The 27,564-nt window shown below is 60.0% G+C and overlaps 1 protein-coding gene across 1 annotated transcript; it reads right to left on the bottom strand.

Annotated features, from left to right (window-relative positions):
* Positions 1-218: 218 nt before the first annotated feature.
* On the bottom strand, positions 219-27,564 carry LOC111141332 (SS18L1, nBAF chromatin remodeling complex subunit). Its single transcript, XM_022493794.1, is given in 12 exon segments — positions 219-3,027; positions 3,524-3,651; positions 5,932-6,051; positions 12,945-13,037; positions 13,851-13,955; positions 14,280-14,444; positions 15,209-15,406; positions 15,954-16,098; positions 17,409-17,493; positions 18,141-18,217; positions 27,498-27,531; positions 27,533-27,564. Coding segments are annotated over 12 exon segments (1,209 nt in total). The 3' UTR covers positions 219-3,000.

A 27,564-nucleotide genomic window follows, 5' to 3' on the forward strand; every position in this document is an offset into this window, starting at 1 on the left:
GTCAGGCAGGCACTTGCCTCCCATTGTATACCAGCCATCCCAGTCAGACAGACATGGACATCCCCCTTCAGACACTCACCTCCCGCCAGACAGGCATCTCCCTTCAGGCACTGGCTGCCCCCCATGACACCCACCTCCCCCATCAGACAAGTCCACTGCCCCCTCCATGATCAGGCGCTGGTCTGTTGGTCTGAACACAAAGAACAGAAACTCCCTGGTTAGGGTGGTTTTGAAGAACCAGTTTATTCATACATTACACCAAATCATAAGCAATTTATGGGCGCCAAACTCTGACTGGAAAAAAACGAACTGATAGGATGCTTTCCAGAAAATGTACTGTGCTCACAAGTAAGACGAATCTGACCTGTTCAATTAATAGGAATGAAGGAAGAGCTCCACAAATCTAAAGGGGGACAGCAGCAGCGGTGCCCCGCTCGGAGCACCTGCTCGCACAAACACTGGCGGAACCGGGGGCCTCGAGCACTGGGGGCCTTTCAGCAGCTCGAGTCCCAGTCCACCACGCACCGGGGCAAGGCTCTGCAGCCACTGTGAGTGTGTCAGCACTTCTGGACACCGTGGGCATGTCTCAAATCCACGACCTGCTGGGGGTCAGGGACATCACAGGAAGAAGGAGCGCCGACATCCGGGTCTCCTTTGCATGTCCCCTGGCCTTCTGTGGAAGCAGTCACAAACAATAAAGCACCATTGACCACACCGCACAAACAACTCACTTCAGCCTAAGCTTTTGCAAACATATTACAGAAGAGAAGATAGAATACGTTTAATGAAAAAGAACTGCTGGCATCACTTTTCCCCCACAATATTACATAAAAATGGACAACACATTAAATAAACATTCTGTTATTAATCATTAAATATATTAATACCAAAAATCATGTATAAATTAGGAAATAAATGTACAAACTATTTCACAAAGTGCTTTTTAAAATATATACACAACATTCAAGAAATTCTTAATGTAAGACATTTCAGATTGAAGTTTTGGGATAAGTTCAAGTGTCCTTTTCTTTCAAAAAGTATTAATACAGCACTTAAAAAAACCACACACACACATAAAAGGCATATTTGCAGATTGGCAAGGAATAAAAATAAAACGACTTTCACAGTTATCTAGAATGTTTAACATTTTCAATGGGGAATTTTAGTCCCCGACTGAGTTTGCAAATTAGTTCTATGAAAACTGCCAAGAAAGATCAGAACAAAAGCAAGGAAGACACCTCCCTAAATGAAATTGCTAATGTCTGTGTCATTTAGCAATTAAGAACTCTCAGTTCACCGATTTAACATAAATACATATTTTTAAGCCCTTACCAGTGTCAAGAGTTTTTAAAACCCATATGCCTCTAAGATAAACACTCCTATCCCAGCATCTGTGATTCTGTCCCCACAGAAGAGGGGAAAATAGCCTAGAATAGGACCGGTACTCATCTGGGGCAATCTTTAATCTGTGCCTCGGTTCTTCATCTGTAAAATGGGAACAGTAATTGCCCTCATATTTCCCAGTGTGGACTGTCAGGATTCATTCAAGCAACAAAACAAAACAGAAACATAAAATACCTCGTAAACTGTAAACCATTCAACAGCTCTGGATAAATAATTACTTTACACTTTTAAAACATTTCTGAAACTTACCAATTCAAAAAATCATCTTCAGTAGACCTGATATGTCAAGAATTGTTTTTGTTTTTTCTTTAAATTTTCTTGGTTGTTCTTAGAAGTATGTCAGCATTTATCCAAAGATGTTTTTAAAGTATGCATGTGGGTACTGCTGTCCAGGTAAAAGTTGCCAAAATGTCTCTATTACTAATTAGTGAAATACTGAGTTTTTCCTTTGACTATGCTTTTGAAAGTGAGCGGTCTTTACCGTTTGTATAGAATTTAAGTGGGATTTAATGTCCTAGGAATGTAAAATTTACTCAAATTTCCCCATATAAAACCCTTCCTTTTCGTTAGGAAGAACACAATAAAATTTGTGGGGTTCTTTTTAAAAATAAGATCTGAATTTCAGATAGCTCTAAAAGAAAAAGGACGCTTGCTTGGAGATCTGAACAAGTAGGTCCTGAAAGAAATAATATTAAAACAAACAACTTGCCAACTGTTTGGGAAGTTTGGTATAAATATTTTATCAGTTTAGAATTGGGCATATTAAATATTCAAATCCCAGAAACGACCATCGGAGAAACAAGGGCCAATGCCGGTCATTTCAGAGAACTGCCCTGTCTTTCCTTCAGGAACGACCCTCGTTCCTTCCCTGGGTTAGGCTAATTGTATGTTTATTTGGAATATACTCATTGATCCCTCTTCACTTTTTAGTACAAAAACAGGACATTTTGGATAAACACAATTGGCAAGAGACACAGGTAGCGTGTGAGCGTGTAAGCTCTGGGAAAGACCGTTCGCAGCCTCTCCAAACAAAGCGTATTTATCCTTTTCATTGCGTAACAGAAACTGACCCAAAACATAGAAGATGCCCCCCCCAATCGAGGCACAGGAAGAGGTGGCCATCCAGGGGCTGTGGCGTGTGTCCAGCTGTGGTGTAGCCAGTGAGAGACAAGTTTACAACCCACATTACGACAAGTGTGTGAGGAGTCAGACCCGAGGCCCGTTTATGTGAACACATGGACTGTGGCATCTTGTAGCTGTGTCCCATGCCTGGGCTCAGAGCACTCTGATGACAAAAGGATCCCTAAAGCTAGCTAGAAACATCAAGGAGGGGGAGACAAAAAGGAGACAACCTCTCCACTGTATGGACATACAACACTATACACAGCACCAGATAGGTCACACCATCAAAGCGCTGTCTCTCGCCCGCGGCGCACGCTCGGCATCACACCCAGCGTGAAATGTGCACGCGCCACATGCAGACGCTGCGCGGGGCGGAAGGGCAACCGAGAGGTCATAGCTCATCAGAACTGCCGCTGGCCCGACCATCCCCGGAGGGACATGCCACTGCAAGGCTCTAACAGGAGTGCTCGTTCCTTACTGCTGGTAATTTCCATACTGGCCCTGCAGGAGACCAAAACACGTGTTACACTTCCCTAGTCAGGAGTCAAAGTGGCAGAGAGGACCCCACCCCCCAAACCCGGGATTAGGGACGGAAGGAGGTATGAAAAGCAAGCAAGCCACCAGCTCTCTGCCTAGAGCTATGGCGCAAGGCAGTCGCTGGCTCTCTGAAAGCCATCGTCCAAGCCTGTGGCTAAGGACTGAACCAGGTCAGTGAGGCTCCTTACCAGCTCCCCCCAGGAAGGCCCCCCCCCCACGTTGCCAGGGGCCAGCAGCAGGGCTGGACGCAAACTTGGGCTGGGGCTCTGAGGCCAGAGCCACTCAGCCAGCCACATCTGACCCAGGTGAGTGTACGTGCAAAGGTGATTTCTCAAACCCTCACGGGCTCAGAGAATTAACATTCTAGACGGGAGCTGGGCAGCCAATTCGTTTCACGCGTTATTCCGCGCTATCATGAGTGAAACCTTCGTCATGTCTCCACGGACGCGCCGGGTCTTGCCTGCTCATAGCCGTAAGGCCGCTGCTGCTGGGCGGACGGGCCCGTCTGGGATGCCCTGTAGCTTCCGTACTGCTGGCCTTGTCCTTGCTGGTAGCCGGAGTACTGCGAGGCAGCTCCCTGGGCCGGCCCTGAGGGCACATACCGGCACCGTGAGAACGAGGCAGCACGCGCCCAGGCCCTCAGGGGCGCCTGAAGCACCAGCCCGCTCCTCCTCAACCCACGGCCCCCCCAGCATGAGGGCACTGAGCGTGGGAACAAGGCTGCCGCGGGCCCCCTGCGACCCAGCCGGGCTCACAGGCTTCCTGGCAGTGGCGAGTCCACCCTGGTGGTCGCTGCAAACCCGCCCGTTAAGTACCACAGCAGCTGCTTCTCATGGGCATTCCTGTGGAAACTCAGGTGAAGCCTTTGGAAAGAACTAATAAAGGCCAAGTAATTGCTCAAAAGATGCTATTTAATGAGTCATGGTTGCAACAGGTTGGACAAAAACCTGAAACTGCGGCTCTCCTTCCCCGCAACGCGCCGCCGGCACCAGCGAGCCCAGGAAGACGCCTCACGCAGGGGGGCCCTGCCTGCCACCTCATTTTTCCAGAGCCTCCCGGGTGGTCCCGAGGTGCAGAGGCAGAGCCCCACCGCCCGCATGAGTTCCCGCAGCAGGGCCCTCGGCTCGGGAAGGAAGGGGGCCCAGCTCTGCGCGGGCAGGCGCAGGGAGGCTCCTGTTCACGTCTCGCCAGGACGCTTCAGGGGAAGACGCGTGCGCGCTCTGTGAGCGCTCCGGGAACTCACTCTTTTGATGAACTAATCACCTACTCTTCAGGTCCTAACAACGGCTTCCAGCGTGTATTCTGAATGTTAACCACATGCCCGGCCATCACGTGGTGGCAACAGTAGGCAGCTGTCCTCCTGTGACAGCAGCATCTAGAAGTACAACTCCCCTCCCCCACCCACCCGCCCCCAGCACCCCGGGTTCTGGGGAGCGCAGCCTGTGTGCATCTTGGGGGCTGGTTAGCATGGGGAGAGCCTCGTGCGGTTGCGGCTCTCGGCAGACACGACCCAAAGGCTGGGGTCCGGAGCAACTGTTTCAGGTGGATCTGCCTGGGGAGGACGAGGCCCACAGAGGACCGGGCAGATGTGCGGGCTACTATCCGGGCAGGACGGCCCTCAGTGAGACTGAGCCTGCATTCCGCTGATCTCCAGTGGACGGGGCTCTTCCCTTGTTGCTACTGGAGTGCGAGAAGCTCCCTCTGTCCACTTCTCTGTCCCATGGGCCTGGAGAACAATATTTGTTGGCAGGCTCCATGGCAGAGCCTGTGAAGGCCCGCTGGCCCCCGGGAACTTTAGGGAATCCTCACAGGGTGAACAAAAGCCAGCGAGCGGGTGTGAGCTTCTAGAAGCTGTCGCCACGCTAACCAATACGTGGGCTGTCTCAGGTGACCGTGTGTGGGGTGCTCAGAAAATGCCCACCTGACCGCGGCCCCTGGTCCCTAACGCTGTTCTCCCATCAGAGGACCCAGAGCACCCGTGAGACATGTTGCTTCTAGGGCTAGAGCACGGAGAGTGCCGTGGTCCCAGGGAATAAGGAGATGCTCAAAGACAAAAGGATGGGAGCACGGCAAAGGGACTGCAGGGCCCCAGGTCCCCAAAGGTGAAGCTGGACGATCTGAATCAGAGAAGTCTAGGATCTAAGCCGCTGTGTAAACTGAATGCAAAGAATACATACTGATAAGTGATTAATAACTAATCATTAATTAATTACTCTGCCTTACAGAGAAATTCCAATTCTTCCTTCCGGAGCGTGGGTTGGGTTCAGTGGCTTGGTTCCAAAGATCAGGAAAGGTAGAGGACGAAGGGATAACTTGATGGTGGGGGACCAGGGACCGGGGTCAACGTCAGAGGCCAGTCATGTTGACGTGGGATAAGAAGAACTTGCCCCCCCCCCCCGTGAGGTCTTTCCAAAGCCCACGGCCCAGTCTCATCCTGAGGAAAACCTCAGGCAAGCCCAACCCGAGGATGTCCTACAAAACACCTGCCCAGTCTTGCTGAGACCGCCAAGGTCCAGAAGGACAAGGATTTCCCAGGTGCGGTCCCAGCCCAGGGGAGCCTAAGGAAACGTGAGACTCAGTGCCAAGGGGGATTCCAGATGGGTGCTGGGACAGAGAAGGACCGTCGGGCACACGAGTGAGAGCTGAGTGAACTGTGCACTCAGTCCCCAGCAGTGTGCTGGCGGGAGCTGCTGAGCTGTGACGGCGGCACTGCAGTCAGGCGAGGCGGACAGCAGGGACCTCTCTGCACTAGCTGCACAGCTTTGCAGGAAATCCAAAACTCTTCTGAAGGAAGCGGACTAAGCGTCCACTGCGCGAGCGGCAGCACGACCGTGCGTGGGGCCTGCGCAGGGAGACGCTCCCCCTTACCGTAGCCTTGCTGCTGCCCGGGGTAGGTCTGCTGGTTGGAGTACTGCTGCTGGTACCCCGCCGGCTGCTGGGCTGCGCCCTGCTGGTACCCCGCCGGCTGCTGGCCGTACTGCGAGTTTCCTGTGGGGGGAAGGAGACACACAGTGCGTTTCTGGGCACGGAGGCATTGCTCTCGCCACTCACGACGCAGAGCCCTTGGAAAAGCCCCGGACCAGCTCAACTGCTTCAAGGTCTTCTCTTTTCACAACGATTCGAGTATGGAGGTACAGCCGAAGTGACCCCGTTAACACAATTTAAGGCTAATACAAGTGTTTTGGGTTGAACTGTGCCCCCCAGAAAGGTACACTGAGGCCCACGTCATGTACCTGTGCACGTGCTCTCACTTGGCAAAGGCTCTCCGCGGATGTGAACAGGTAAGGGCCCGCTGCACTGACTAGAATGGGCCTGCTTATCGCAAGAGGGCACCTGGACACAGACCCGGGGACAAAGCCCCACGACAGCCAAAGCGGAGCGTGAAGTAACGTGCCTACAGGCCAAGGACACCAGGACTGCTGGAGCCTGTCGGAAGCTGGGAGAGGGTCTGGGGCGGACCCTCCAGTTGAGCCCCCGGAAGGACTAACCCTGCTGACATTGGATCTCGGCCCTTGGGCCTCCAGAGCTGAGAGAGCGATTCCTGCTGCGCTCAGCGGCCCGTCTGCGGCACCTCGCCACACAGCCCTCAGCGCCAGGACAGCCGGGCAGCAGGCCTGCAGCAGCGACTCGGAAGGAAGCATGTTTCAGCCTCCGATCAACTATGGTTTCGCTTGCGTAAAGATCCCAGTAACAGAACCTGTAGACAGCTAAAAACGCACGCCTGAGGGACGCCTGGGTGGCTCAGTTGGTTAAGCAGCTGCCTTCGGCTCAGGTCATGATCCCAGAGTCCTGGGATCGAGTCCCACATCGGGCTCCTTGCTCGTCAGGGAACCTGCTTCTCCCTCTGCCTCTGCCTGCCATTCTGTCTGCCTGTGCTCGCTCTCTCTCCCTCTCTCTCTCTGACAAATAAATAAATAAAATCTTTAAAAAAAAAAAAAAAAACGCACGCCTGAGAACGGAGCTAAAAGGCACAGTGCAGTGTGGGAGCGTAAACGGAGACACCCCGAGGGTCTTGGACTAAGATCCGTAGAGCGCAGTGACCCCCAGGGTGTTCTCCACGCGCGCCTCGTGGTGTTGAGTCCTGCAGGGTTATTCGTTTGCGAGGCCGGCGGGTCAGCCAGTGAGAAATACCATCTCACCAGTAAGGAAAATCCGGAACGGGACTGCAGGCCACTGTGCGTCCCAAGCAGGAGACAGGTATCCCGCATACTTCCTTTAGCACCATGAGAGAAGCACAACCGCGTGCCCGTTGTACAGGTGGGGGACTGAGGCGCACCGCCCAGCGGTGCAGAAGCCGGCAGGATGACGCGGGAGCCGGCATTCCGGGATGGCTCAGGGCCTCCAGAAAGGAGACTCAGGGACGTTCCAGTCCATGGCTGAGGACACGCTAGGGTGAGCAGCAGCGACCAGGACACTCCTTGGAGACCGCTTACTTAAGTTCCCACGAGCACATACTTACCTCTATAGGTTTTAGAAGTTTATTTAAGTAATCTCTGCACCCAACATGGGGCTCGAAGTCACGGACCCAAGATCAAGAGCCACATGTTCCAGTGACTGAACCAGTCAGGTGTCCCCACAATGCCTTCTTATTTTAAAAACTCTAGCCAGTCCGCATCTGTGCCCAAGCTCATGTGGAAGAAAGCCCGCGGGAGGAAGCGTGGCTGAGGAAAACTGGGAGGGTGCCACCGTGCCGCTCCTGAGCGGGCAGCACGAGCAACCGCTAAACCCTTCCTGCAAACATCCTGGACGCCGGTGGCAGGGCTGCCGTCCCAGAGCAGCGTGGGAGTGACCTCCCACTCACGGTTTTCCAAACACCTTCGCGAAAAGACCAATTACAGTCCAGCGTCGTTTTTTTGGAATAGGCCTTTGTTCTTCAACCGTGCCAAGTGCTCTGCCTTCAATTTGTAGTAAGTCCTGTCCCCAATTTGTGCAAACCCAAGTCTCTAGAAGGAGGGGCGTGGAGGGGACGAAGGGCCGTCACTTGACTCCAACACCCCACGGCAGATGACTGGCCGGCCCAGAAAGGACACAGCAACCCCCTTCTCTGGGGGGAATCCATCGTAGGCCCTGTGGACCCCGGAAGCCGAGGGCAGAGCCGTGCCCGCACACACCGTGCGCTCCCCTCCGCACGCACGCACCTGCCGTCAGGTGTCAGTGATGAACGGGGCACAGCCAGGGACTGTCAGTAACCACAGACGCCAGAAGACAGCCTTCACCACGTGCGGTGACCAGAGTTGTGCGAATGTGGCTTCTGGCTCTGGAAACGCCTTCTGGTCCTGTGCTCACCCTCCAGTATTGATGGAATGATGTGACCTGAGCAACGGGCGCGGGGGACGAATGGGAGGGAGCACCTGACCCCTCTGACCCTGCGTGGGGGGAGAGGACTACTATAGTTGGCTGTTTTTTTCTTTTAAATCAAAACATGTCCCGGGGCACCTGGGTGGCTCAGTGGGTTAAGCGTCTGCCTTTGGCTCAGGTCATGATCTCAGGGTCCTGGGATCGCGTCCCACATCGGGCTCCCTGCTTCTCCCTCTGCTGCTTCCTCTACTCGTGTTCTCTGTCAACTAAATTAACGAATCTTTAAACAAACACACAAACCAGATCCTGGAGACGTCATTTTTAAGCAGCAGCCTTCCTGAGAACTGTCGCTGTAAAGGCTTGCACCCCTCATGGGGACTCGAACCGTAGCCACGAAGAACAGCAGACGCGCGATGGCTCTGACTCCAGGGCGCATCCTCCCTGCTGACCCTGCAAACTCTCCGCATCTCCACAGTTGCTCCCTGCCCTGGGAGGCCCCGAGCTCTGAGGGACTCCTTCCTTCCAGCCGGTGCGGTCCCGGCGTGGCGGCGCAGGCCCCAGGGTGTGGTGCGCAGCCAGCGGACCTGCACAGCCGAGTCACAGAGCAGTTCTCCGGGGCCTCAGATGGTCGGTCGCTCTGCGTTTTCTCAGCTTTACACCCCCTTTCACTCTTTACATGGTAACCGATTCAGAAGCAGTCACGTGCACCTAGCCGACGGCCTGGCGCACGGTAGGTGCGCAACAAATGTGAGCAGGGGTGCCGCGGAGGACCTTGGCTCTGCTCCCACGCACCACAGAAGACCTTCCCTTCCGCGGAGCCAAACCCGGTAGCCAGGGGGCCCGCTTGAGGAACGTGGGCACAAAGGAGCCACCAGACTCAGCCGCCACCAGGAGCTATAGCCCAGTGACTCACTGATGCGTTTGATAAAACTACTTCTGGAAACAAGGCTGTGCCTCGGGGACACCACCGGCTATCCCGGAGCAGCCGCCATCCCCACTGGTCTGGACGTTTACTCACAGGGGGCGTGCCGGTCTCTGGGGCAAGACCCTGAGGGACCCCCGAGGACAGCGCTGTGACCACGGGGCTCAGGGGCGTGGATGAGTCTGGATGGCCAAAAGGTAAGGCCACTTTGATTTTCAGTGACAACTGGTAACGTTTATTGCTTCTAAATTTAGCTTTTGCACAGACGCATACGTTCATGTGACAGAAACGTAAAAGCGAATGTGGTCCCCCTTCAAGAGTTTCAGGGAAGAAGGCCACCTCCAGCCCTGAGGGCTCCCCAGCCCCGTCCCCCACCCACAGCCATGGTCTCATACAGAAAGTGGCTCCCCTGACACCCTCATCCTCGACACCTGGCCTGAGCACCTGGCCCAGCCCAGAAGAATCTGCCACAGCAGCCCACAGGGAGTTCCGTGTCTTTTAATAGACTCGGTGCCTGGGGCACGGCACAGGGGACACAGGCTCCTTCCAGGCTCTGCTGCGGCAAACCTCGCAGCCAGGAAGTACAGCAGGACGCCCGAGCTGCCGTGGGTTGCTCGGCAGGACCCCTCTTGGCGAGTGGTGTCTGCCTGGCTCAGTCGGCCCCTCAGCCCCTTACTCTGCCCGGCCTGGCCTACGGCAACCTGGCCCCTTCCCGGCGCCGGCCCTTGCAGGCCAGAGGCCTCTCAGTCTGTGGGACCACACAAGGTCCCTGTCAGATGCCACCTCCTGTGAAGACCCCAGCACCGGCCCCCTGTGCTCCACAGCCTCCTCATCCCGTGGTGGGACCAGGGTTTTACAGGAAACAGCGGGGCTTTATTGGGGCTTTGCTCCACCCCCTCATTGCTTCCACTCGAAACCCTCCACCTCCATGCGTCACAGGCTGCTTGTGCAGAGCCGTCTTCCCAAAGCACGACACCTGGCGCCTCGCGACAAGGCCTGGCAATGCCGCCCACCGTGGGGAGACCTGACCTCGTACCACGAGTACGTGGAGTCCCAGCCACGGGTCCAATTAACAAGACGGAACAAAACGCTTCCAGATTCAGGAGGAAGCCGTGCCATCTGCCACACTTGCCTCGGAAGAGCAAACTTTCCGTCAGTTACGGAAGGCAAGACCACGGAACCCAAACACGAAGGAATAAAAATGTGTGCTTCCAAGTTCAAGAGGCTGAGTGCACGTCCGGGGCTTGTCTTTGGGGAAGTCGTTTCTGCCTCGGACCCTCACCTGGACAAAGCAGGGATAAGCCAAGGCACCCTGCAGCAGGGAAGGCAGCGCACGGGCATCTGGGGACGGAGGGCAGGGCTGGCAGGGGCGTGTTTGCAGGGAGATGCTCCGGGCGGCCCACCTCCTCCCGGCAGGCTGGGACCCAGAAGCGCGGATACCCGAGTGCACCCAATCTACCTGGTCAGCCTGCGGTCCCTCGAACCTCCTGTACTCATGCCGGTGACCCTGGCTGGCCGTCACAGCCAGGCACCTGCAAAGCTGCCATGGGCCAGGGTCCCATCTTGGGGGCGGCCCAAGGTGAGGGCGAGGGAGGCACACAGAGAGAACACTCGCTGACGCCTGTCTTCCCCAGGGGCAGCGGACGTGAAAAGCAGCTGAGGTTCAACTGGAGAGGAAGAGAGCATTTGGGGCACCTGTGTGGATGGGGGAGGGCCAAGGTGGTCCCAGGTGGGACCTTAGTGTGGTTGCTAACAGAAGGCAAGACCAAGGGCAGTTGTGGTGACTGAGAAGGCACAAGGAAAGCGTTACCTGTTCACCACGAAGGGCCAACACTTAACCAGTTCCTAAAAATAATGAGGAACATCGAGTCCCTCATGAATAATCTTACTTTGAGGTGGTTGGGATGGTTCGGTTCTCTGGTACTATACCCACCATCGGGTTCCAAATTCAGCCTGGGGCGGCAGCCAGGTCACTGCGGCAGCTTTGAGAACAGGAGGGGCCGACGTGGGCTGCCGCTGGGGTCGGAGGGAAGACCTGGCTCGCCGGGTGACTGCGCCGGGCACGCGCAGTCTCGGGGTCTCGGAGCCAAACTCCCCAGGAAAAGAAGGCTGGGTCTGAGCCGTGTCCCTGAGCGGCACCAAATGTGTGGACGTGGGAAGCCGCTGCAGGGAAACACTCGTAACCAACCCCAGCACAGCCTCTGGGTGATTCTCCTGTAGTCTCCAGATGCCCTATCATCCCCTAGCATTGCAAGTAAAAAACCAAACTGCGTGTGGAAAACCGTACGACAGTTCTTTAAACAACTAAACACAGAATCACCCTATGACCCATAATTCTCTTCTAGATGTAAATGCAAAAAAAACGGAAGCCAGGACTCGAAGAGAGCTTTGCACACCCACGTTCACAGCAGCAGGGTTCCCAACAGCCGGGAGACAGAGGCAACCTGCAGGTGTCCGTCGACAGCTGAACGGACGCACGCACTCCGGTGCGTCCCCGCAACAGAAAACAACTCGGCCTGACACCTGCTACGGCACACACCACCGCGGGGAGGTCCTGCTCAGCGAGCTGGGCCAGTCAGCAGGACAAATACGGCAGGGCCCCGCTTACGTTAAGGCCCTAGACTTGTCATGTGCAATAGTGGCGTGGTGGGCGCCTGGGGTGGGAAACGGGGAGCCAGGGTCTGACGGGGCCAGAAGATCAGTCTGGGAAGAGGAGCAAGTCCGGGAGACGGACGGCGGGGACGGTGACTGCACGATGTGGATGGGCTTCGTGCCACTCAGGCACACTCAGAAACACCCCCAGCGGTAACGTGTATTTTTAGCATAATTCTTTTAAAAAGCCACCAAAAACATCTGGGTTCACAAGCCGCCTGTTTCACGTTTATTGCTTGTCTCCCTCCGTCGGGCCTGCTGCCAACCCTCGCCCTGTCCCTACTTTGGACACCCGGACAGGAAGCCGGGGCCAAGCCCGCCGGGTCCCGCTTCCCTGGGACTTTAAGGTTTTTTTCCTCTCTTGGGGTCTCCCAAGGGCGGGGATGTACCTTCGCTGTTTGGGGGCCCCGCTGAGAAGCAAATGTGCGGGTTTCTTCCCCGTTGTGTGTGTGGTGACCTCACGCTGGAGGCCGGACCTCGGGCGGGCGTTGTATTCCCAGCGGGGAACTGGGCGCGAGCTAGTCACTGGCTTTCTGCTGACAAAGCCGGCTCCTCTCACCACCGCCTCGCCTCGCCTCACCTCACCTCCACCAGAAAGCCCCCGGGGCAGCTCCACTGAGGAAGGCTGGTGGGGGGTGGGGGCTGCCGCAGGCTTTACCAGGCCAGCAGATGTCCGAAGAAGTGGCCGGGCCGGACCCAAGGAAGCCTCACGCTCGACGGGCCCTGCCCGGCTGGCTCGGGGCTGGGCGGGGGCTGAACCTGCCCCACTGAGTCTGGAACTCCGGAGGGGGTTCGACAGAGCTCACAGGCCCCAAGAGGCTCAGCGGGCCTGATGGTGGAGTCTGGGCCCCTGCCACCCCCACGCGGCCAGTCAAGCCCCCTCCACCCACCTGCGTCGTGAACGGGGACGCGTGACCTGCATGTGTGGCCTCGGCGGGCACACTCGGCCCCAGAGCCCCACCACCAGCTGCAGCCGCGCGTTGGACAGCGAGCTGTGTGCGCTCCTTACCGCCCTCATAGTAGTGCTGCGTGGACTCCTCGAAGGACCGGTCGTAGCTCTGCTCTGTGTAGGACGACTGCTGGTAGGCGTAGTCGCCGTGTCCTGCGGCAGACAGAGGCCACGTGCTGTCAGCGAAGGCCCGGACGGCCGGGAACCGAGCGTCCTGCACCGGACCTGGATCCGTTTTCCCTGCACAAAGCCCAGGAAGGGGCTTCCGACCGCCACCTAGCCTCCGTTTCCTCCTTTAAGATGCAAACCGCCACCCCGCGTGTGGGCTGGGCGTGAGGACCCGAGGAGCACGGTGCATAAAGGGGAGAGGGTGTGTCAGTGCCTGCCCCGCGAGGAGCTCTGCCGGCACCGCCACCGGGCCACGGGCTCCTGGGGGCACCTGCTGGGGTGCGCCCTGCACCCTCAGGAAGCCTTTGTCACCGTTCCCTGGCAGGGGCGCTGCTACCTCCTACGTGCTCCCTGCCTGGCGTTGTCCTCCTCCCCAAATCCCACCCGCCCTCTAGGACCACTCTGGAAGCCACCTCCAACCCTGGGACTGTTGAGGAACGACTGACAGGTGAGCACCGGATGAAAGCAGCAAACACGCGGCTCAGCGGCGACACCCTCCTGAAGGCGTCTCACGAGAACACTTGTGTCCCTCTTAGGAAACTGTCTCGTGCACCTGTTCATCCCAGCCGTAACCCCTACTGCGTCTCGGGAAAGGGGATGAGGAGTCTTGAATCCGTGAGTAGCTATGGCCTGAGACCAGCCCTCACCCTCATCCCCAAACACACTTGGGCAAGGGGCCTCTGGGGGCTCTGCTGGCAGAAGTTGGGGCGATGCGTCCAAACGGGAGTGACTAGAGAGCAGCGGCCGGGAGCCGCCGAGGTGCCCGGTGTCATGGCATAGCATGGGCGTGGGCCTCACCATCGGGATAGTACTGCTGGCTCATGGGCTCCGAGGCGGCCTGGCTATGGCCGTACTGCTCGCCGCCGTAGTACTCCTCCTGGCCCAGGTACTGCTGGGACGACCCTGGGGGTGGACAGCACATGGGGGACATGAACTCAGAACACTCATGTCACAGGATAACCCCCACCCCGGCCGCCTGGGTATTCTCCCCCACGTCCAAACCCAGGCACCCGAGACTTGGAACTTATAAATACAACCGCCCCACCCGACTCCAACCCCTACAGCAGCTCGAGCCAGGTCCGCCTCTAGGAGCAGCACAGGCTCTCAACCTTCTGCGCCCCATGAGCCCCACACAGCTCCAGACCCCCCACCCCCTCGCTCGATGCTAAGGACCGTGCAGAGCCCCCCACCCCAGTTCTCGGGGAGGAGGCGGGGCGTAGGCAGTACCTTGCTGGGAGGGCCGGTAGGGCGCCATGGGCCGCTGGCCCATCATGGTGCTGCCCTGCCCGCTCTGGCCCATCATGGCGATGGATGACTGGCCCTGGTAGTGCTGACTGCCGCCCTGGGCCGAGTTGTAGTGGGACGAGGCTGCCTGCTGGTGCATCATGGACACTGGGCGACACGACAGACCCGAATAACCCCGAGAAGCTCCCTGGGAGGCACCCTGATCTGCACCCCAGACCCCAACGGCACCCTTCTCCTGGACCCAGACCTCAGCTCCCGGGCTGCCTCCACACGCTGGAAAATCGCCAGTCCTGTCCTCCCGCACCCCTAAGGCTGCTCCCAGAGGAGCCAGGCCTGTGTCCGCCTGGGAGACCTGGGCCTCTAAGGCCCCTGGAGGGCAATCTCTGCCCCCTGCCCCCGTCCGGTGGTGCCGCCCCTGCTCGGAACCTGCTGGGGCAGCACTGAGGAGAACCACGTCAGAAATAGATGCCAACAGGCGACATCTGTTTTAGTAACATGTTTTATTTGACTCCATATACCCAAAATACTCTTATTTTCAGTATATAATTGATAATAAAAATAAACTAAGGAGATACTACACGCTTTCCCTTTCCGTATTAAGCCTCTGAACTCTAGTGCCTGACGTTCTGGGACATCTGCATTTGGGCCTGATGGTACCCAGTGTCAATGTCTGTGGGCCTGCACTGCCCCCATCCCGGGTGAGCCTCACTCTGTCCCCTGAGGAGGGGATGTGTCGCCCCTCGTCAGAGCCCTCCCCAGAGCTGCCACAGGAAACAGTGGAAACCCAGACCCCAGGGTCCCCCCCACTTCAGAAGGGCCCCAGGACCCTGTGTGCAGTGTGCACACATTTCAGAGGGACCAGGGACCGTCCCAGGGTTGAGGGGGTGCCCCAGGGCGGAGCAGGGCAGTACCTGGGTTGGACTGCATGTTGATGTTGGCCCGTGACACGTAGTTGCCGATGGCACCCTGGCCCTGCAGGGGCACGCTCTGTGAGGTGGGTCCTGAGTGGCTGTAGCCGGGCCCCGAGCCGTGGCCGCTACCGGACATACTCATGGAGGTGGTGGGCAGCGTGCTTTGGGCCGTCTGCTGCATGGACACGTGGTTTGGACCTGCCAGGAGCACAGGGAGGACCCCAACCCCATGGAAGCCTGGCCTTGCTGCCAGACACCCAGAGTTCCTTCACGTGACCGCGGGGACAGAGACTAGCCCGTGGCCAACAGCGCCCGAATGAAGTGAGGGTCAAGTGCTGAGCCAAGAAACAAGCACGCGTGCTGACCGAGGAGACGACCCGCCGGTTCGCTCTCGCAGGGACAGCTCCTAGCGGCTAGCAACGGTTCCTGCTCCAAAGAGAACCTTTTTGCTCTTGGTTAAAAAGATCCACGTGGAACCCCACACGTTGGACAGGGCTGCGATTTGACACTGTCAAAGCTGAGTAGAGGATGTGGAGTGCAGGATTCCCTTTGCACGTGACCCCCCGCGCTCGGGTGCCCGGGCACGGCAGCAGACCAGCAGCCCGGGCCTCAGGAGGAGGGAGGGCCCCCGTGAAGCTCTGCAGGGCATGGGGCACCCTACTGAGACAGCGGTCACCCAGAAGCCTGCGCGGCTTACGTGCTTCCGGGAGCCATCCCCAACCCCGAAGGGCTCAGGGCTACTCACCGTTGCCAATCTGGCCCTGCATGAGGGAGGACGGAGGCAGGCCCGTGCCAAGGGCATCGCTGAGGCTGCCCTGGGAGTGCAGGCTCTGGCTGGAGCCGCTCTGGGACAGCGCTCCGGGGCCCAGGTTCATGTTCTGGGTCGGCGGCTGAGGGACACAGGGAGGTAACAGGGACGTGGTTAACCCGGAGAACAAGCACCTGAAGCCCTCCAGGGCTCGGGCGGCTCGTGAGGCCCACCTGTGCTTCACGGCCACCTGGCCAACGTCTACAACCCCCTGTGGCTCTTGCATTTGATCAGCTGCGGATGACCAGGCCCCACCACCTCAGGCCAAGGGCACGACACACTAAGCATTCTCGTGGGAACATTCAGAACTTCAATCAACACGTACTCAGAGACTCAAAGCTGGGCCCGCTTTCCTGGGGATACAGCGAACCACCTCGTCAGCCCACCAGACCGCACCGCCCTCACCTCACCACACTGCTCAGCCGGCCAGGATTCCGTATGCCCCTCATCCACACCACCCCACGCCCCAGAGCCTTTGCACACACTACCCTGTGCTTTAGCCTTGGCATTCCCATTGCTCCTCCTCTCTGTGTGCGCTGCCTACCGCAGGCCCCACTCTGACTGGCGTGGAGGGGGCATGGGACGGAGTGACCCCTGCGCCCTCACCTCCCGGATCCAGACCAAACCGCAGCTCCGGAGCCTCAGGCGCATGAGCTACCCAGACCCGGCCAAAGACAAAGTTCCCAGCAGGACCTGCTGCTGCCTCTGAGGTGAGGAATCGCAATTTCATGGGCTAATCGTGTTGGTTTAATGATTTTATCAGTTAAACACTTCCTGGCACTTATGATGTCACTTTCCAAGGGACTTGGGGACATCGAGAGATAAGCCATTCCCGGTGACAGGGTTGTCCTGGAACCTCCCTGCGCATCACGGCCAGCACGGGCCGGGCCCTCCGAGGGCTGCGCCTTCTTGTCCCCGGTGCGGGAGGCAGCCACCGCCGGACCTTGTCTTCACAGCAATAATTTGATTTTGGGAAAATGGATTTTAAAAAGTCAGAAGAAAACTGCTTACATGGACGTTTGCAGTGTCCCCGCACTGCGTGCCTCTGTGGTTTTGCTGGGAGGTCAGAGCTGTGTACGGTCCTGGGCCCCCACCCTTCCAATAGCTCATCCCCGCACCACTTCCTGTCCTCCCCAGTCCCGCCTCCCACCATGTCTAGGTTTGGAGCCTCGGGGTCACCTCCCTTGGCTAAAGAGACTGGAGTCACAATTCTGAACAGTCCACTTCAGAGCCTGCTGGCTGGCCACTTGCCCCCTTCCCCCGCGCCTATCTGTGACTTGGTCACTGCAGGTGACGCGCTCAGACTTCCGCTCCCCCCCAGTGGCAGCCTGAAGCTGCGCCTGAGCGTGCTGGGTGAGGGCGCGCCCCCGGCCCCAGGCTGCGGGCACTCACGGCGGGGAGCAGGGACTGCATGTTCTGGTTGGAGTCCGCGATTGTGGCCAGGTAGACCAGGTTCCGGTGCAGGATCTGCTGGTACCTGCAGGTCAGGGGCACGTGGTGAGGCAGAGGGGCCGGCAGGCCCATCGTAGCCAAGCCCTTGGGGGGACAGACCTCTGACACTGCCCGGGGACAGGACGGATGAGGGAGCAAACTGTGGTTTAGGACAGGGCCAGACAGGGACCAAGGTCCTGAGCGGGATCCTGTCTGATGACAACACGTGGAAAGACCCCACGGTGGTGGCCAAGGAGGGGGGTGTCAGCAGGTCTGTTCAGAGAATGGTGGGGGAGGGGGGCAGGAGGCACAAGACAGAGACTGAGGGAGACACAGGAAGAAATGCCAGAAAACAAGGCCTACTCCATCGGACCCTGACACCCGGCCGACTCGATACCTTCGCACCCCTGAAAAGGTTCCCCCAAACAGGCCAGAGGGATACGGGGAGAGCCCAGCGTGGCGGTGGCTCACACATGTCACACCTGTGGGGGGCTCAGACGGCTGGCGCTCGCGCTCCTGCTCTGAATCCAGCCCTGGGGGTCACCTGGGGTCCTACCCGGAGAAGCTCACAGTCCCCTGGTGTGTCCACCAGCAGTCCCCTCTCCACCCACACTTGTGTCTCCCTCCAAACCTTCTGCCCTCCTTGGAGTGCCATTCTCTGAGGGGGACCGCCATGGCCCGCCGGTCACTTACTGGGCGCACTCGGCCGTCTTGCCCTTGCTCTGGTAGTCCAGAATGCACTGGATCAGATGGTGGTTCTCATCCAGCATCTGCGGGGGAAGCACACGTGAGCACGGCTACGCACGCGTCTGCGGTGCCCGCTCGAGGCGGATGACAGGCCGCCTGCGGGAGGCGCTCCGTCACGTGCACGCCGGCGACGGTCACCGGCGTGCGGGTGTTCATGAGGGAGGCCTGGAACTCTCCCACGCCAGCCCAGCCAGCAGGACCAAACACATCCCACAGCCCAGGCTAAGCACAGCCTCCCACATGCCAGGGTCCACCCTCTGCAAGCCCAGGGGCAGGCTCTGGGTCTTGCGCTCGGCAGAGGAAATCCCACAGCCCACGGGACTCGCCCTCTAGGACCCTTAACCGCAGAGCGTCAGTCCGCCCGGCTAGGCTGGGCCTGGATTGCACAGGAGGGACGCAGGAGCCCTGACTTCCCGCTCGCAGGGCCCCACACCGCGGCCACACGAACAGCGCCTCCCAGCCCCGCAGAGCATCACAAAGCCCAGTAAGCGCCAGCTCTTCGGGACTGGCCCTTGGGGGGCAGCGCCTGGGGCAGCCTGGGGACACCCAGGAGGTGGCGAGGGAAGAGGCACGGAGAGGTCCGACAGGAGCAGGGGAAGCACGGGAGGGCTGCACCGGCGGGGTGGGGGTATGACCAGGCAGCCTGCCCTGCCGGCCGGGGTCTGGTGGGCACTGGGCACGGCCGGGGCAGGGGGCTGGGGCACGCCTGGCCGCACACAGAAGATTCGGCTCATTCACCACCCGTGCTTGGACCCAGCTTCTGTCCTCGGGGAGGAGGGGCAGGGCTGGACCCAGGGCAAACGTTGCTTTCCACGAAAAGCTCTTTATTCAGACACCTGTGCTAAAGGAAACATCTAGACCTTTTGTCCCCAACAAACGGTGCCTGGTCACCGCGGCGCAGGTTCTCCCGGGCAGGCGCAGTTCTGTGGGCCCCTGAGCCAGAGGAGGGGCCCATCTGCTTGCTACTGGCCAGAGTGACACCCACCCTTCCACCCCGGGCACTGCCCTTGGACCTCGGAGTCCTGTCCTACGGAGCTTGAGCTTGGGGCCCAAGCCCACCCACGGCGGGGCGACTGGGGGCAGAGGGCACTGCCCCCCGCAAGGCCAAGTCTGCCAGGAGGCCCCATATGAGCCACCCCCGCCCCCAGCCTCTGGGACCCAGGGCTCGGTCTCTCTTGCTCTAAGCGCTCTGTCCTCCCCGGCTGTGCAGCGCGCACCCCCAGTTCTGTGACTTCCGCAGAGGCCAAGGAGCCTGCCCAGGTGGGAGAGGCAGAGGGGCCCGGGGGCTCAGGGCCGGGAACGGCCCAACCACTGGCGCCGAGGCTCTCCGTCCGGCCCCTGCCCCGGCTTCCGTGCCCGCAGCAGGCCGGGGACGACCCTGCCCCAGACGCTCGAGCAGCATCGTGCCCAGGGCCCACGGCAGCGGCGGCCGTCGTCACCGTCCCCACGCTTCCCGGGGCCCGGGGACACGCTCGCCTGGAAGGGCGAGAAGAGGAAAAAGCAAGGGACAGAGCACGATCGCCGCGACGTCAGAAACACGCAGGACAGAAGGCCAGGCCAAGGCGGGTGAAGGGCGGCTGACTGGAGGCCCCCAGCTCCGACCCCCGCGCCCTCGGGGCGCGAGGGACAGGCCGCGGCTGCCATCACCGCTCGGCTCTGAGACGGCGGCGGCCGCACGTTCCGGAACTGGGGGGCGGCAGCCGGGCTCCAGCGGGGAGACAGCCGCACCCGCGCCCAGACAAGGCCCCTGCTCCCCGCAGGAGGCGCGCGAGACGGTCCGAGGAAGGGCGGCTGCGGAGGCCGGAGCGCGGCCCCAGGGACGCCACGGACGCCGCGGACCACGCCCACGCCCGAGCGCCCCGCCCCGCCCCCAGCCGGGCCAGGGCCTCCGCGAGGGCTCCCGGGAAGCCGCCCGGAGCCGCCGGGGCCACGGGGCGCACCTGCGGGCCGCGCACGGTGGAGAGAACCGCCGAGGGCCGGTAACGTCCCCCGCAGCGAAGGAGACGGCGTCCGCCAGTGCGAGCCCCGAGCACAGCACGGACCCCACAGAACAGGGCCCTGGGCGGTTTCTGGACTGACCGGAGCAAAAAACCGCCAGTGGGGCCGCCTGGGGGGCTCGGTGGGTTAAGCCTCTGCGGTCGGCTCGGTCTCGGTCTCGGTCTCAGGGTCTCTGGGTGGTGGGATCGAGTCCGGCTCTCTGCTGAGCGAGGAGCCTGCTTCCCCCTCTCTCTGCCTGCCTCTCTGCCTACTTGCGACCTGTCTCTCAAATAAATAAATAAAATCTTAAAAAAAACCCACAAAAACCCGCCAGCGGAAGGGTTGAAATACAAAACTAACGAAAACTCCTAGAAAACAGATTAAAAAGACTGAAATAGAAAACAGAAAAGATGACAAAATTAGAAAAACAATCCAAGTGGCAAGGAACTATTCTTCCCAGACTTCCGGAAAGAAAACACACGGAGAAATTTCATCCAAAAAATCGTTCAGTGTGTTTCCTCAGAACTGAAGGATGTGACTTTCCAGACTAGAACTTTCTCCCAGGGGCCAGTTTGCCAAAAACATTTTGGACAAAGAGAGATCCTAACAAAGAATGGACTGAGAAACCACGGCATTGAGTTCTTTCACACAAGCCAGAAATTGGTGAACTGTGGAGGAGTAATGACCTCATCCCGAGGGGAGGTTTCCTGAGGAAACATGACCAATCTCGAGCCAATCTCGAAGGGGGCCTTCCTGAGGAGAAATGACTGATCCTGAGGGAAGGCTTTCTGAGGAAAGATAACAAATCCTGAGCTAGACTTCCCAAGAAATTACCTGTCCTGAGGTGTGTTGGGGGGGGGGGGGGAAGTAAAGTCTTCCTGAAGAGAGATGATGATCCATCCTGAGTGAGACTTTCTGAGAAGGGATGACTCAACCTCAAGGGAAGGCTTCGTGAGGAGACATGACCGATCCTAAGCAAGACTTTCTAAGGAGGGATGACCCAATCCTGAGGGGAGCCTTTCTGAGGAGAGATGACCAATGGATCACGAGCAGGACTTCCTGAGGAGGGATGACCCAATCCGGAGGGGAGGCTTCCTGAGGAGGGATAACCAATCCCGAGCAAGACTTCCTGAGGAGCAATTACCTATCCTGAGGAGTGTGTGTGTGTGTGTGTGTGTGTGGATCTTCCTGACCCATCCTGAGTTGAGAGACTTTCTGAGAAGGAATGACCTGATCTCAAGAGAAGGATTCCTGAGGAGATAGCCAATCCTGAGCAAGACTTCCTGAGGAGAAATGACTGATCCTGAGGGGAGGCTTCCTGAGGCGACATGACTGATCCTGAGGGGAGGCTTCCTGAGGCGAAATGACTGATCCTGTGCAAGACTTTCTCAGGAGGGATGATCTGACCCTGAGGGGAGGCTCCTGAAGAGAAATGACTGACCCTGAAGGGAAGCTTCCTGAGGAGTCATGACCGATCCGGAGCAGGGTTTGAGGAGGGATGACCTGATCCTGAGGGAATGCTTCCTGAAGAGAGATAACCAAACCTGAGCAAGACTTCCTGAGGAGAAATTACCTATCCTAAGATGTGTGTGTGAGGGGGTGTCTTCCTGAAGAAAGATGACAAATCCTGAGCGAGACTTTGTGAGGAGAGATGACCCGATCTCAAGGGAAGGCTTCCTGAGTTGACGGCCAATCCTGAGCAAGACTTTCTGGGAGAAATTACCTATCCTGAGGTATGTATCTGGGAGGTGTCTTCCTGAAGGGAGATGATCCATCCTGAGCGAGACTTTCTGAGAAGGGATGACCCGATCTCAAGAGAAGGCTTCCTGAGGAGATAGCCAATCCTGAGCAAGACTTCCTGAGGAGAAACGAACTGATCCTGAGGGGAGACTTCCTGATAAGACACGACCAATCCTGAGCAGGACTTTCTGAGGCGAGATGACCCAAGACGTTTGCAATACCATCTGGAGGGGCCGGTGGTGAGGTCAACAGTGAGTTATGGCTGGTGAGTGGCGGTGAGATCCTTGTCTTAGTGTCTCTCTCCCATCTCTGCCCCTCTGATCTTCCCACCCAAAGCCATCAGGCTGAGACAGCCTCTGCTCTTTTGTGGACATACGCCTCCCTCACCGTGTGTATAGGTGGAGCAGTTTCTTCCTTCTGGCTATGCTGGTCCTTTTCTACTCTGATGTTTTGTTGGAGATTATTCCGTATCAGCAAATAAGAGACAATCCCGCGTGGGATTCACTCAACCTCACGCCTTCTGCTGCTACACAAAAGGGCCACAGTGCTCGCCGCCCACAACATGCGGTGGATGGACACTCGAGGGAAGCTCCTAGGAGCAGCCTGCGGTGTGAGAGGGAGCCACCCTGGCCGAGCGGACGGACAGCCGCGTGAGCATCACAGGCGGTGGTGAATCAGCACTTGGCACTTCCGCCGCCTCTGCCAACTCCGGTCTCAGGGCAGCCACGCCACTCCTGGATCAGGGCCCCTCTCCACCCGCAGCCACCGGGGAGGCACGAGAGCAAGTGGTGTCAGACTCCACTGAGGAAAGCCAGTGGGACCCAGCAACGGACGCGACCTGATGTGAATTAGGGCTGTGGGTTTAAAAAAAACCCAAGCGCACGTGCCAGGCGTTCTCGGGAGGAGCTGGCCCTGCCCTGTGGCTCTAGCTCTGTGTCCGACCCCCGCGGCCCATTTCCAAAATCTAAGGACACAGCAAAACGCACTTAATGTGATCGCTACAGCAAACACGCTTTTGTCTTCCTGAGGGCACGCGGGAGTCGCTTCCCGTCTTCGTCTTCGGGTCTGCGAGCGCGCACGGATGCCGGTCACAGGCAGCAAGGCCGCTCGGCTTCGTGAGAGCTTCCGTGTGCAGGGAAGAGGCGCGTGTTCTCTCAAAGGCGCCACGTTCGCACGCGTCTTGCCCAGGGAGCAGCGGCCCTGTGTTCTTCTCGGTACGACCCTGGACTCGCCACCGTGACCTGCCATCCGGGAAGGGCCCCTCACACCGTTTTCAGACGCCACGGATAAATTCCGGTCAAGTGAGGCTGCCCAGCGCCTTCCTGTGCCCGTCGCCTGGCTTAGCCAGAAGCACAGCCCGTGAGGAACTCACAGCGTCACCCACGTTAAAGCCGAGGAAATGAGGCGCAGAAAGGCTAAGTCTGAAGGAGATCGGAGTCCAGGAAGCTCCGCTGCAGCTCCGTGGGCTCCCATCCTCGCCCGCAACGCGGGGGCCTGCTGCTGCCCCACCTCCCGGCACCTCTACGCTGACAGGAACAGGAGCCGCCAGCGGAGCTGTGCGCTCTCACGGAGCCGCGCCGGCCAAGCGCAGCGGGACTGAGTTCCGAGACCCCTCTTTGCAGCAACATCTAGCACCTTCTCCCTGGAGCCTTCGGACTAGTCACGTTCACGGGGCCAGGCGGCCAGTCAGGGCGCGCTCTGTGGTTCAGGCAGGAAAGACCGGCCCGACCTCCTCACAGGTCCAGGACGCGGGGCCATAGGGCCGGGCCCCCGACTCCTGCCCCCATGGGGCCGGGGATCCCAGCGCCACCGGCCTCTGACTCCCGAGCACACGGGGCAGGGGAGCGGGTTGGGGCGGAGGGCCAGAGCCCCGGGAGCGCCCTGGGGGACCAGCCGTTTGCGTCATGTGGCAGAGCCCGGCTGCTGCCCGTCCGTCCGCCTCGAGCTGCACACTCGGCTGCGGCGAGGAAAAGCGGCGCGCGCCCGCGGACGCGAGCCCCGCGCTTCCCTCAAATGCTTCCTCGTTCTGCCGGCCTGCGGGGCTCTGTGGGGCTCTGAGGGGCCCCGGCAGCAGGCGGGGCGCAGCCTGTCTCTGGAGGGATGCGCGGCAGGAGGGCTCGGCCGCTCCACGGAGCCCACCCGCCCCCGGACCGTGCTCCCACCCGCACCACCGCCTCCTGTCCCTGCGGAGGGGACCACTTCGGGCCTTCCCTTGACCCGGGCTCTGCTCCGGGGAGGAGGCTTTCCGTCCCAGCAGCCTCAGACCGCCGGTCAGCCAAGGTGGGGCTTGGCCTCCACGGGCCATCTGCAGTCGGGGGACAGGTCACTGCACTTTCCTTACCGAGCTAGCCCGCGTTCTTTAAGACAAATCCCATGTCTGAGAGAGCACACGGCAACCGCCCCCGATCTCGGTGGCCACCCTCCCCTCTGTGCCCCTGGAGGCCAACGGGGCCCCTGACTCAGAGCCTGGGCAGGGCACCTGCCCTCACGCGGCTCACCTGCCCACACTGGACCTGCACTGGCAGCAGCCCCGGGGCCCAAACGTCTACCAGCTCCGACCCGCTCCCACAGAGCCCGCCTCCCCACCGCACGGCCGGGCGCACGGACAGACAGACGCTGTGGCCACCCTCTGGCCAGGAAAACGGATTACGAAAACCAACACTAGCAGTAACGGACGACGCTGACGTTTACTAAGCAACCACCGTGTGCCCAGCAACAGGAGGGCTCTGCCCAAGTGCTGCTGCGCCCGGCCCCTCTGCTGTGCCCACGCCCAGCCCCGGGGGCCCGTGCTGGCGAGCAGGGATTCAGGAGGCCCCAGCCAGGGGGAGCTGTGACGGCGGATCCCGGCCCGCAGGCCACCTAGCCAGGTACGGGGACCCCTGGAGTCTGCTGGGAGACACTGCCCATCTCCACCTCAGGGGCCCTGGCGAAGTCCCATTCCCTGTGGTTGGCAGAGGCCAGTCCCGCCTACGTCTCCCACGCAGCGCAGCGGTGTCCGGTCACCACGAGAGAAAGCGCGGCAGCACACAGGGCAGGCTCCGCCGATCCGGCTGGCCCTCCCCGCCGTTCCCGTTTTGGTCCCATGACCTGCTCCGTGCAGGCCACCAGTGCGACCACCCTCGATTCCTTCAATCTTTCATACGCTCCTACACAGGCCATGTGTGAGACCACCTGTAACTCCCTCGATGTTCTAGACCCCTCCTACCCTTGCACCTTGGCTTTCCTAGTCTGGAGTACCGCTGCCCCCCATGCCCTCTGTCCTGGGTTACACGGTGGTCCTCAGGGCGTTGTGTTTCAGTCCTCATCCCCAGTGTCCGCAAATGCGGCCTTATCTGGAGATAATGATCCTTGCAGGTGTGATCAAGTCAAGGTGAGATCAGACGGAAAAAGAGAGGGCCCTAAGCCCTGTGACTGGCATCCTCAAGGAAAGAGAGGAATTTGACACAGAGACGAACACCACGGGAAGACCGAGGCAGAGATGGGGGGACGCGTCTACATGCTGGTGGCACCAGGAACTCAGAGAAAAATATACAGCAGATCCCCCCAAAAGCCCAGAAAGTCACCAACCCGCCAACACCTACATTCTGGACATCAGGTCCCCAGACTGTGAGAAATTACATTTCCGTTGGTTTCTTTTTTTTTAAAGATTTTATTTATTCATCTGACAGAGATCACAAGTAGGCAGAGAGTCAGGCAGAGAGAGAGGGGGAAGCGGGTTCCCTGCTGAGCAGAGAGCCCGATGTGGGGCTCGATCCCAGGACCCTGGGATCATGACCTGAGCCGAAGGCAGAGGCTTTAACCCACTTTTTAAAAGCACTAAGTTTACAAGGACATCATGGCAGCCCCCAAAAACGCACACATCTGGTTTCCCCGACACCTCCAGTGACGGATGGCGGTCGCCCGCGCTCCTGTGCGCCCCCAGCCCCGACTGCGCCCGGCACAGCGCCAGGCTAGACACAGACGAGGGATGATTCAGTGACTCGCAAAGCTCTGGGCGCTACACTCGCCCCCTTATTGCCGGGACAGGGTGAGGGAGAGGACACCTGACCGGACCTTCAAGGCTGAGGTGGAGTTTGCCCGACAAAGTCCTGCTCAAATACGCCCTAAGGTCAAGCTACTTCCCGGTCCGCCCGACCACGCTGGCTCCCGAGGAACCCGGCTTCTGCCAACCCTCCACGCGTGAGCGGCGGACGCGCGCCTCCGAGCCCCGCAGCCCGCCCACCGGAGCCCGGGCTGCATCGCCCAGCAAGGCAGGTACGGGCCGCTCACCCCGCCGGGGCACACCGGCTGAGCGGCCAACCCGACCGATTTCCGACGGACGGACAGCGGGCTTCCCTCTCCGGTCCGCGTCGGGGAGCAGGGCCCGCCGCGCACCCTTCTGGGGCGGGCTTGGGGGAGCGTTCGTGAGGGCGAGGGCACAGCGCAAACAACGGAAGGACCGTTAGGCCAAAGGCAGCTGCGGAAACGGTCACTGCGCCCATGACGTCTGAGCTCCAAAAAGCCGAAGTGCCAGGGGACCCCCTTGGACTTGGGGCCCAGCGCGCCTCTGAGCCTCTGCCCAGCCAAGCCCTGGGCGATGGAACAGTCTTGCTCCGGAAGCGCGTTCTCCGGGAGTGTCTCCCCGCGAAGCACGAAGCTCCGCTAGGTCTCGGGGTCCTCGTCTGTAAACAGGGACGACGGTCACCGTCGCAAAGCATTAAGCGAGATTAAGACCTGTAAAGCCCTTGGCCGCGGCCGGCGCGCGGCACAGAAAACAGCGCGCGCTTCTCCGTCCGTGTGTCGCGGCTGCCGGGTCGCTCTCCCGCTCACAGCCTGCGGCCGCGGCCGCACACCCGCGCGCCAGAGCCGTCCCCAGCGGGAAGGCGGAGGACAAGGTCCACAGGTCCTGGCGGGACCTGGAGGAAGGGATCCCTCGGGGGCTGCTAGTGGGGACCCGGGCGGACGCGGCCCCAAGAACCCCGAGGGCGAAGGAGCAATGAGGGCGGCTGCCCGCGGCGCAGGGACACTCGACGGGAACGGCTCGTGCCGCCTTCCTCCTGGAAGCGCCTTCTGAGGAGCACGAAAATTCAGGGCGCCGGGCTGCAAGCGTCAGGCCCCGGGGCGGGAGGCCCCCGCCGTGAGCCGCGCGTCGGCACCGCCGCGAAACCCAACTTCGGACGCGGGGACGCTGGAAAGCGAGCCGGGAAAGTTTCTGTCAGGTGAGGAGGCCGCCGGGTGTCCGCTGAGAACGCCGGACCCGCGCGGGAGGGCGGCGCAGCGCGGCCGGCAGGGCGACCCCGGGCCCCGCGCGCTCCGGGACGGGCTCCGGGCCGCCGGCTCGGCGCACCCCCCCACGCCCCCGCGGGGGCCTCGCAGGCCCGGGCCCCACGGCCGAGCGGCGGGCGGACCGGGGTCGTCCCCCGCCACCCCCCACCCCGAGCGCCCTGGCCCCCCGCCGCCCGCCAGGCGGACCCCCGGCCCCGGCCCCCCTCCGAGCGGGCGCGGGCGGCGGGGGGCTCGGCGGGGTCGCGGCGGTCGGCTGCGCCCCGGCTTTGTTCGCGCCCCGCGCCCGCCCCGCGCGCCCCAGCCCCGCGCGCCCCGGCCCACCTTCTGGATGGTCTGCTGCGTGACCTCCCCTTTCTCGCGGCCGGGCGGACGCGAAGGCCACCGACAT

Source organism: Enhydra lutris, unplaced genomic scaffold (assembly GCF_002288905.1).
Source record: "Enhydra lutris kenyoni isolate GAN:26980312 unplaced genomic scaffold, ASM228890v2 scaffoldscaffold6, whole genome shotgun sequence".
Taxonomy (NCBI): domain Eukaryota; kingdom Metazoa; phylum Chordata; class Mammalia; order Carnivora; family Mustelidae; genus Enhydra; species Enhydra lutris.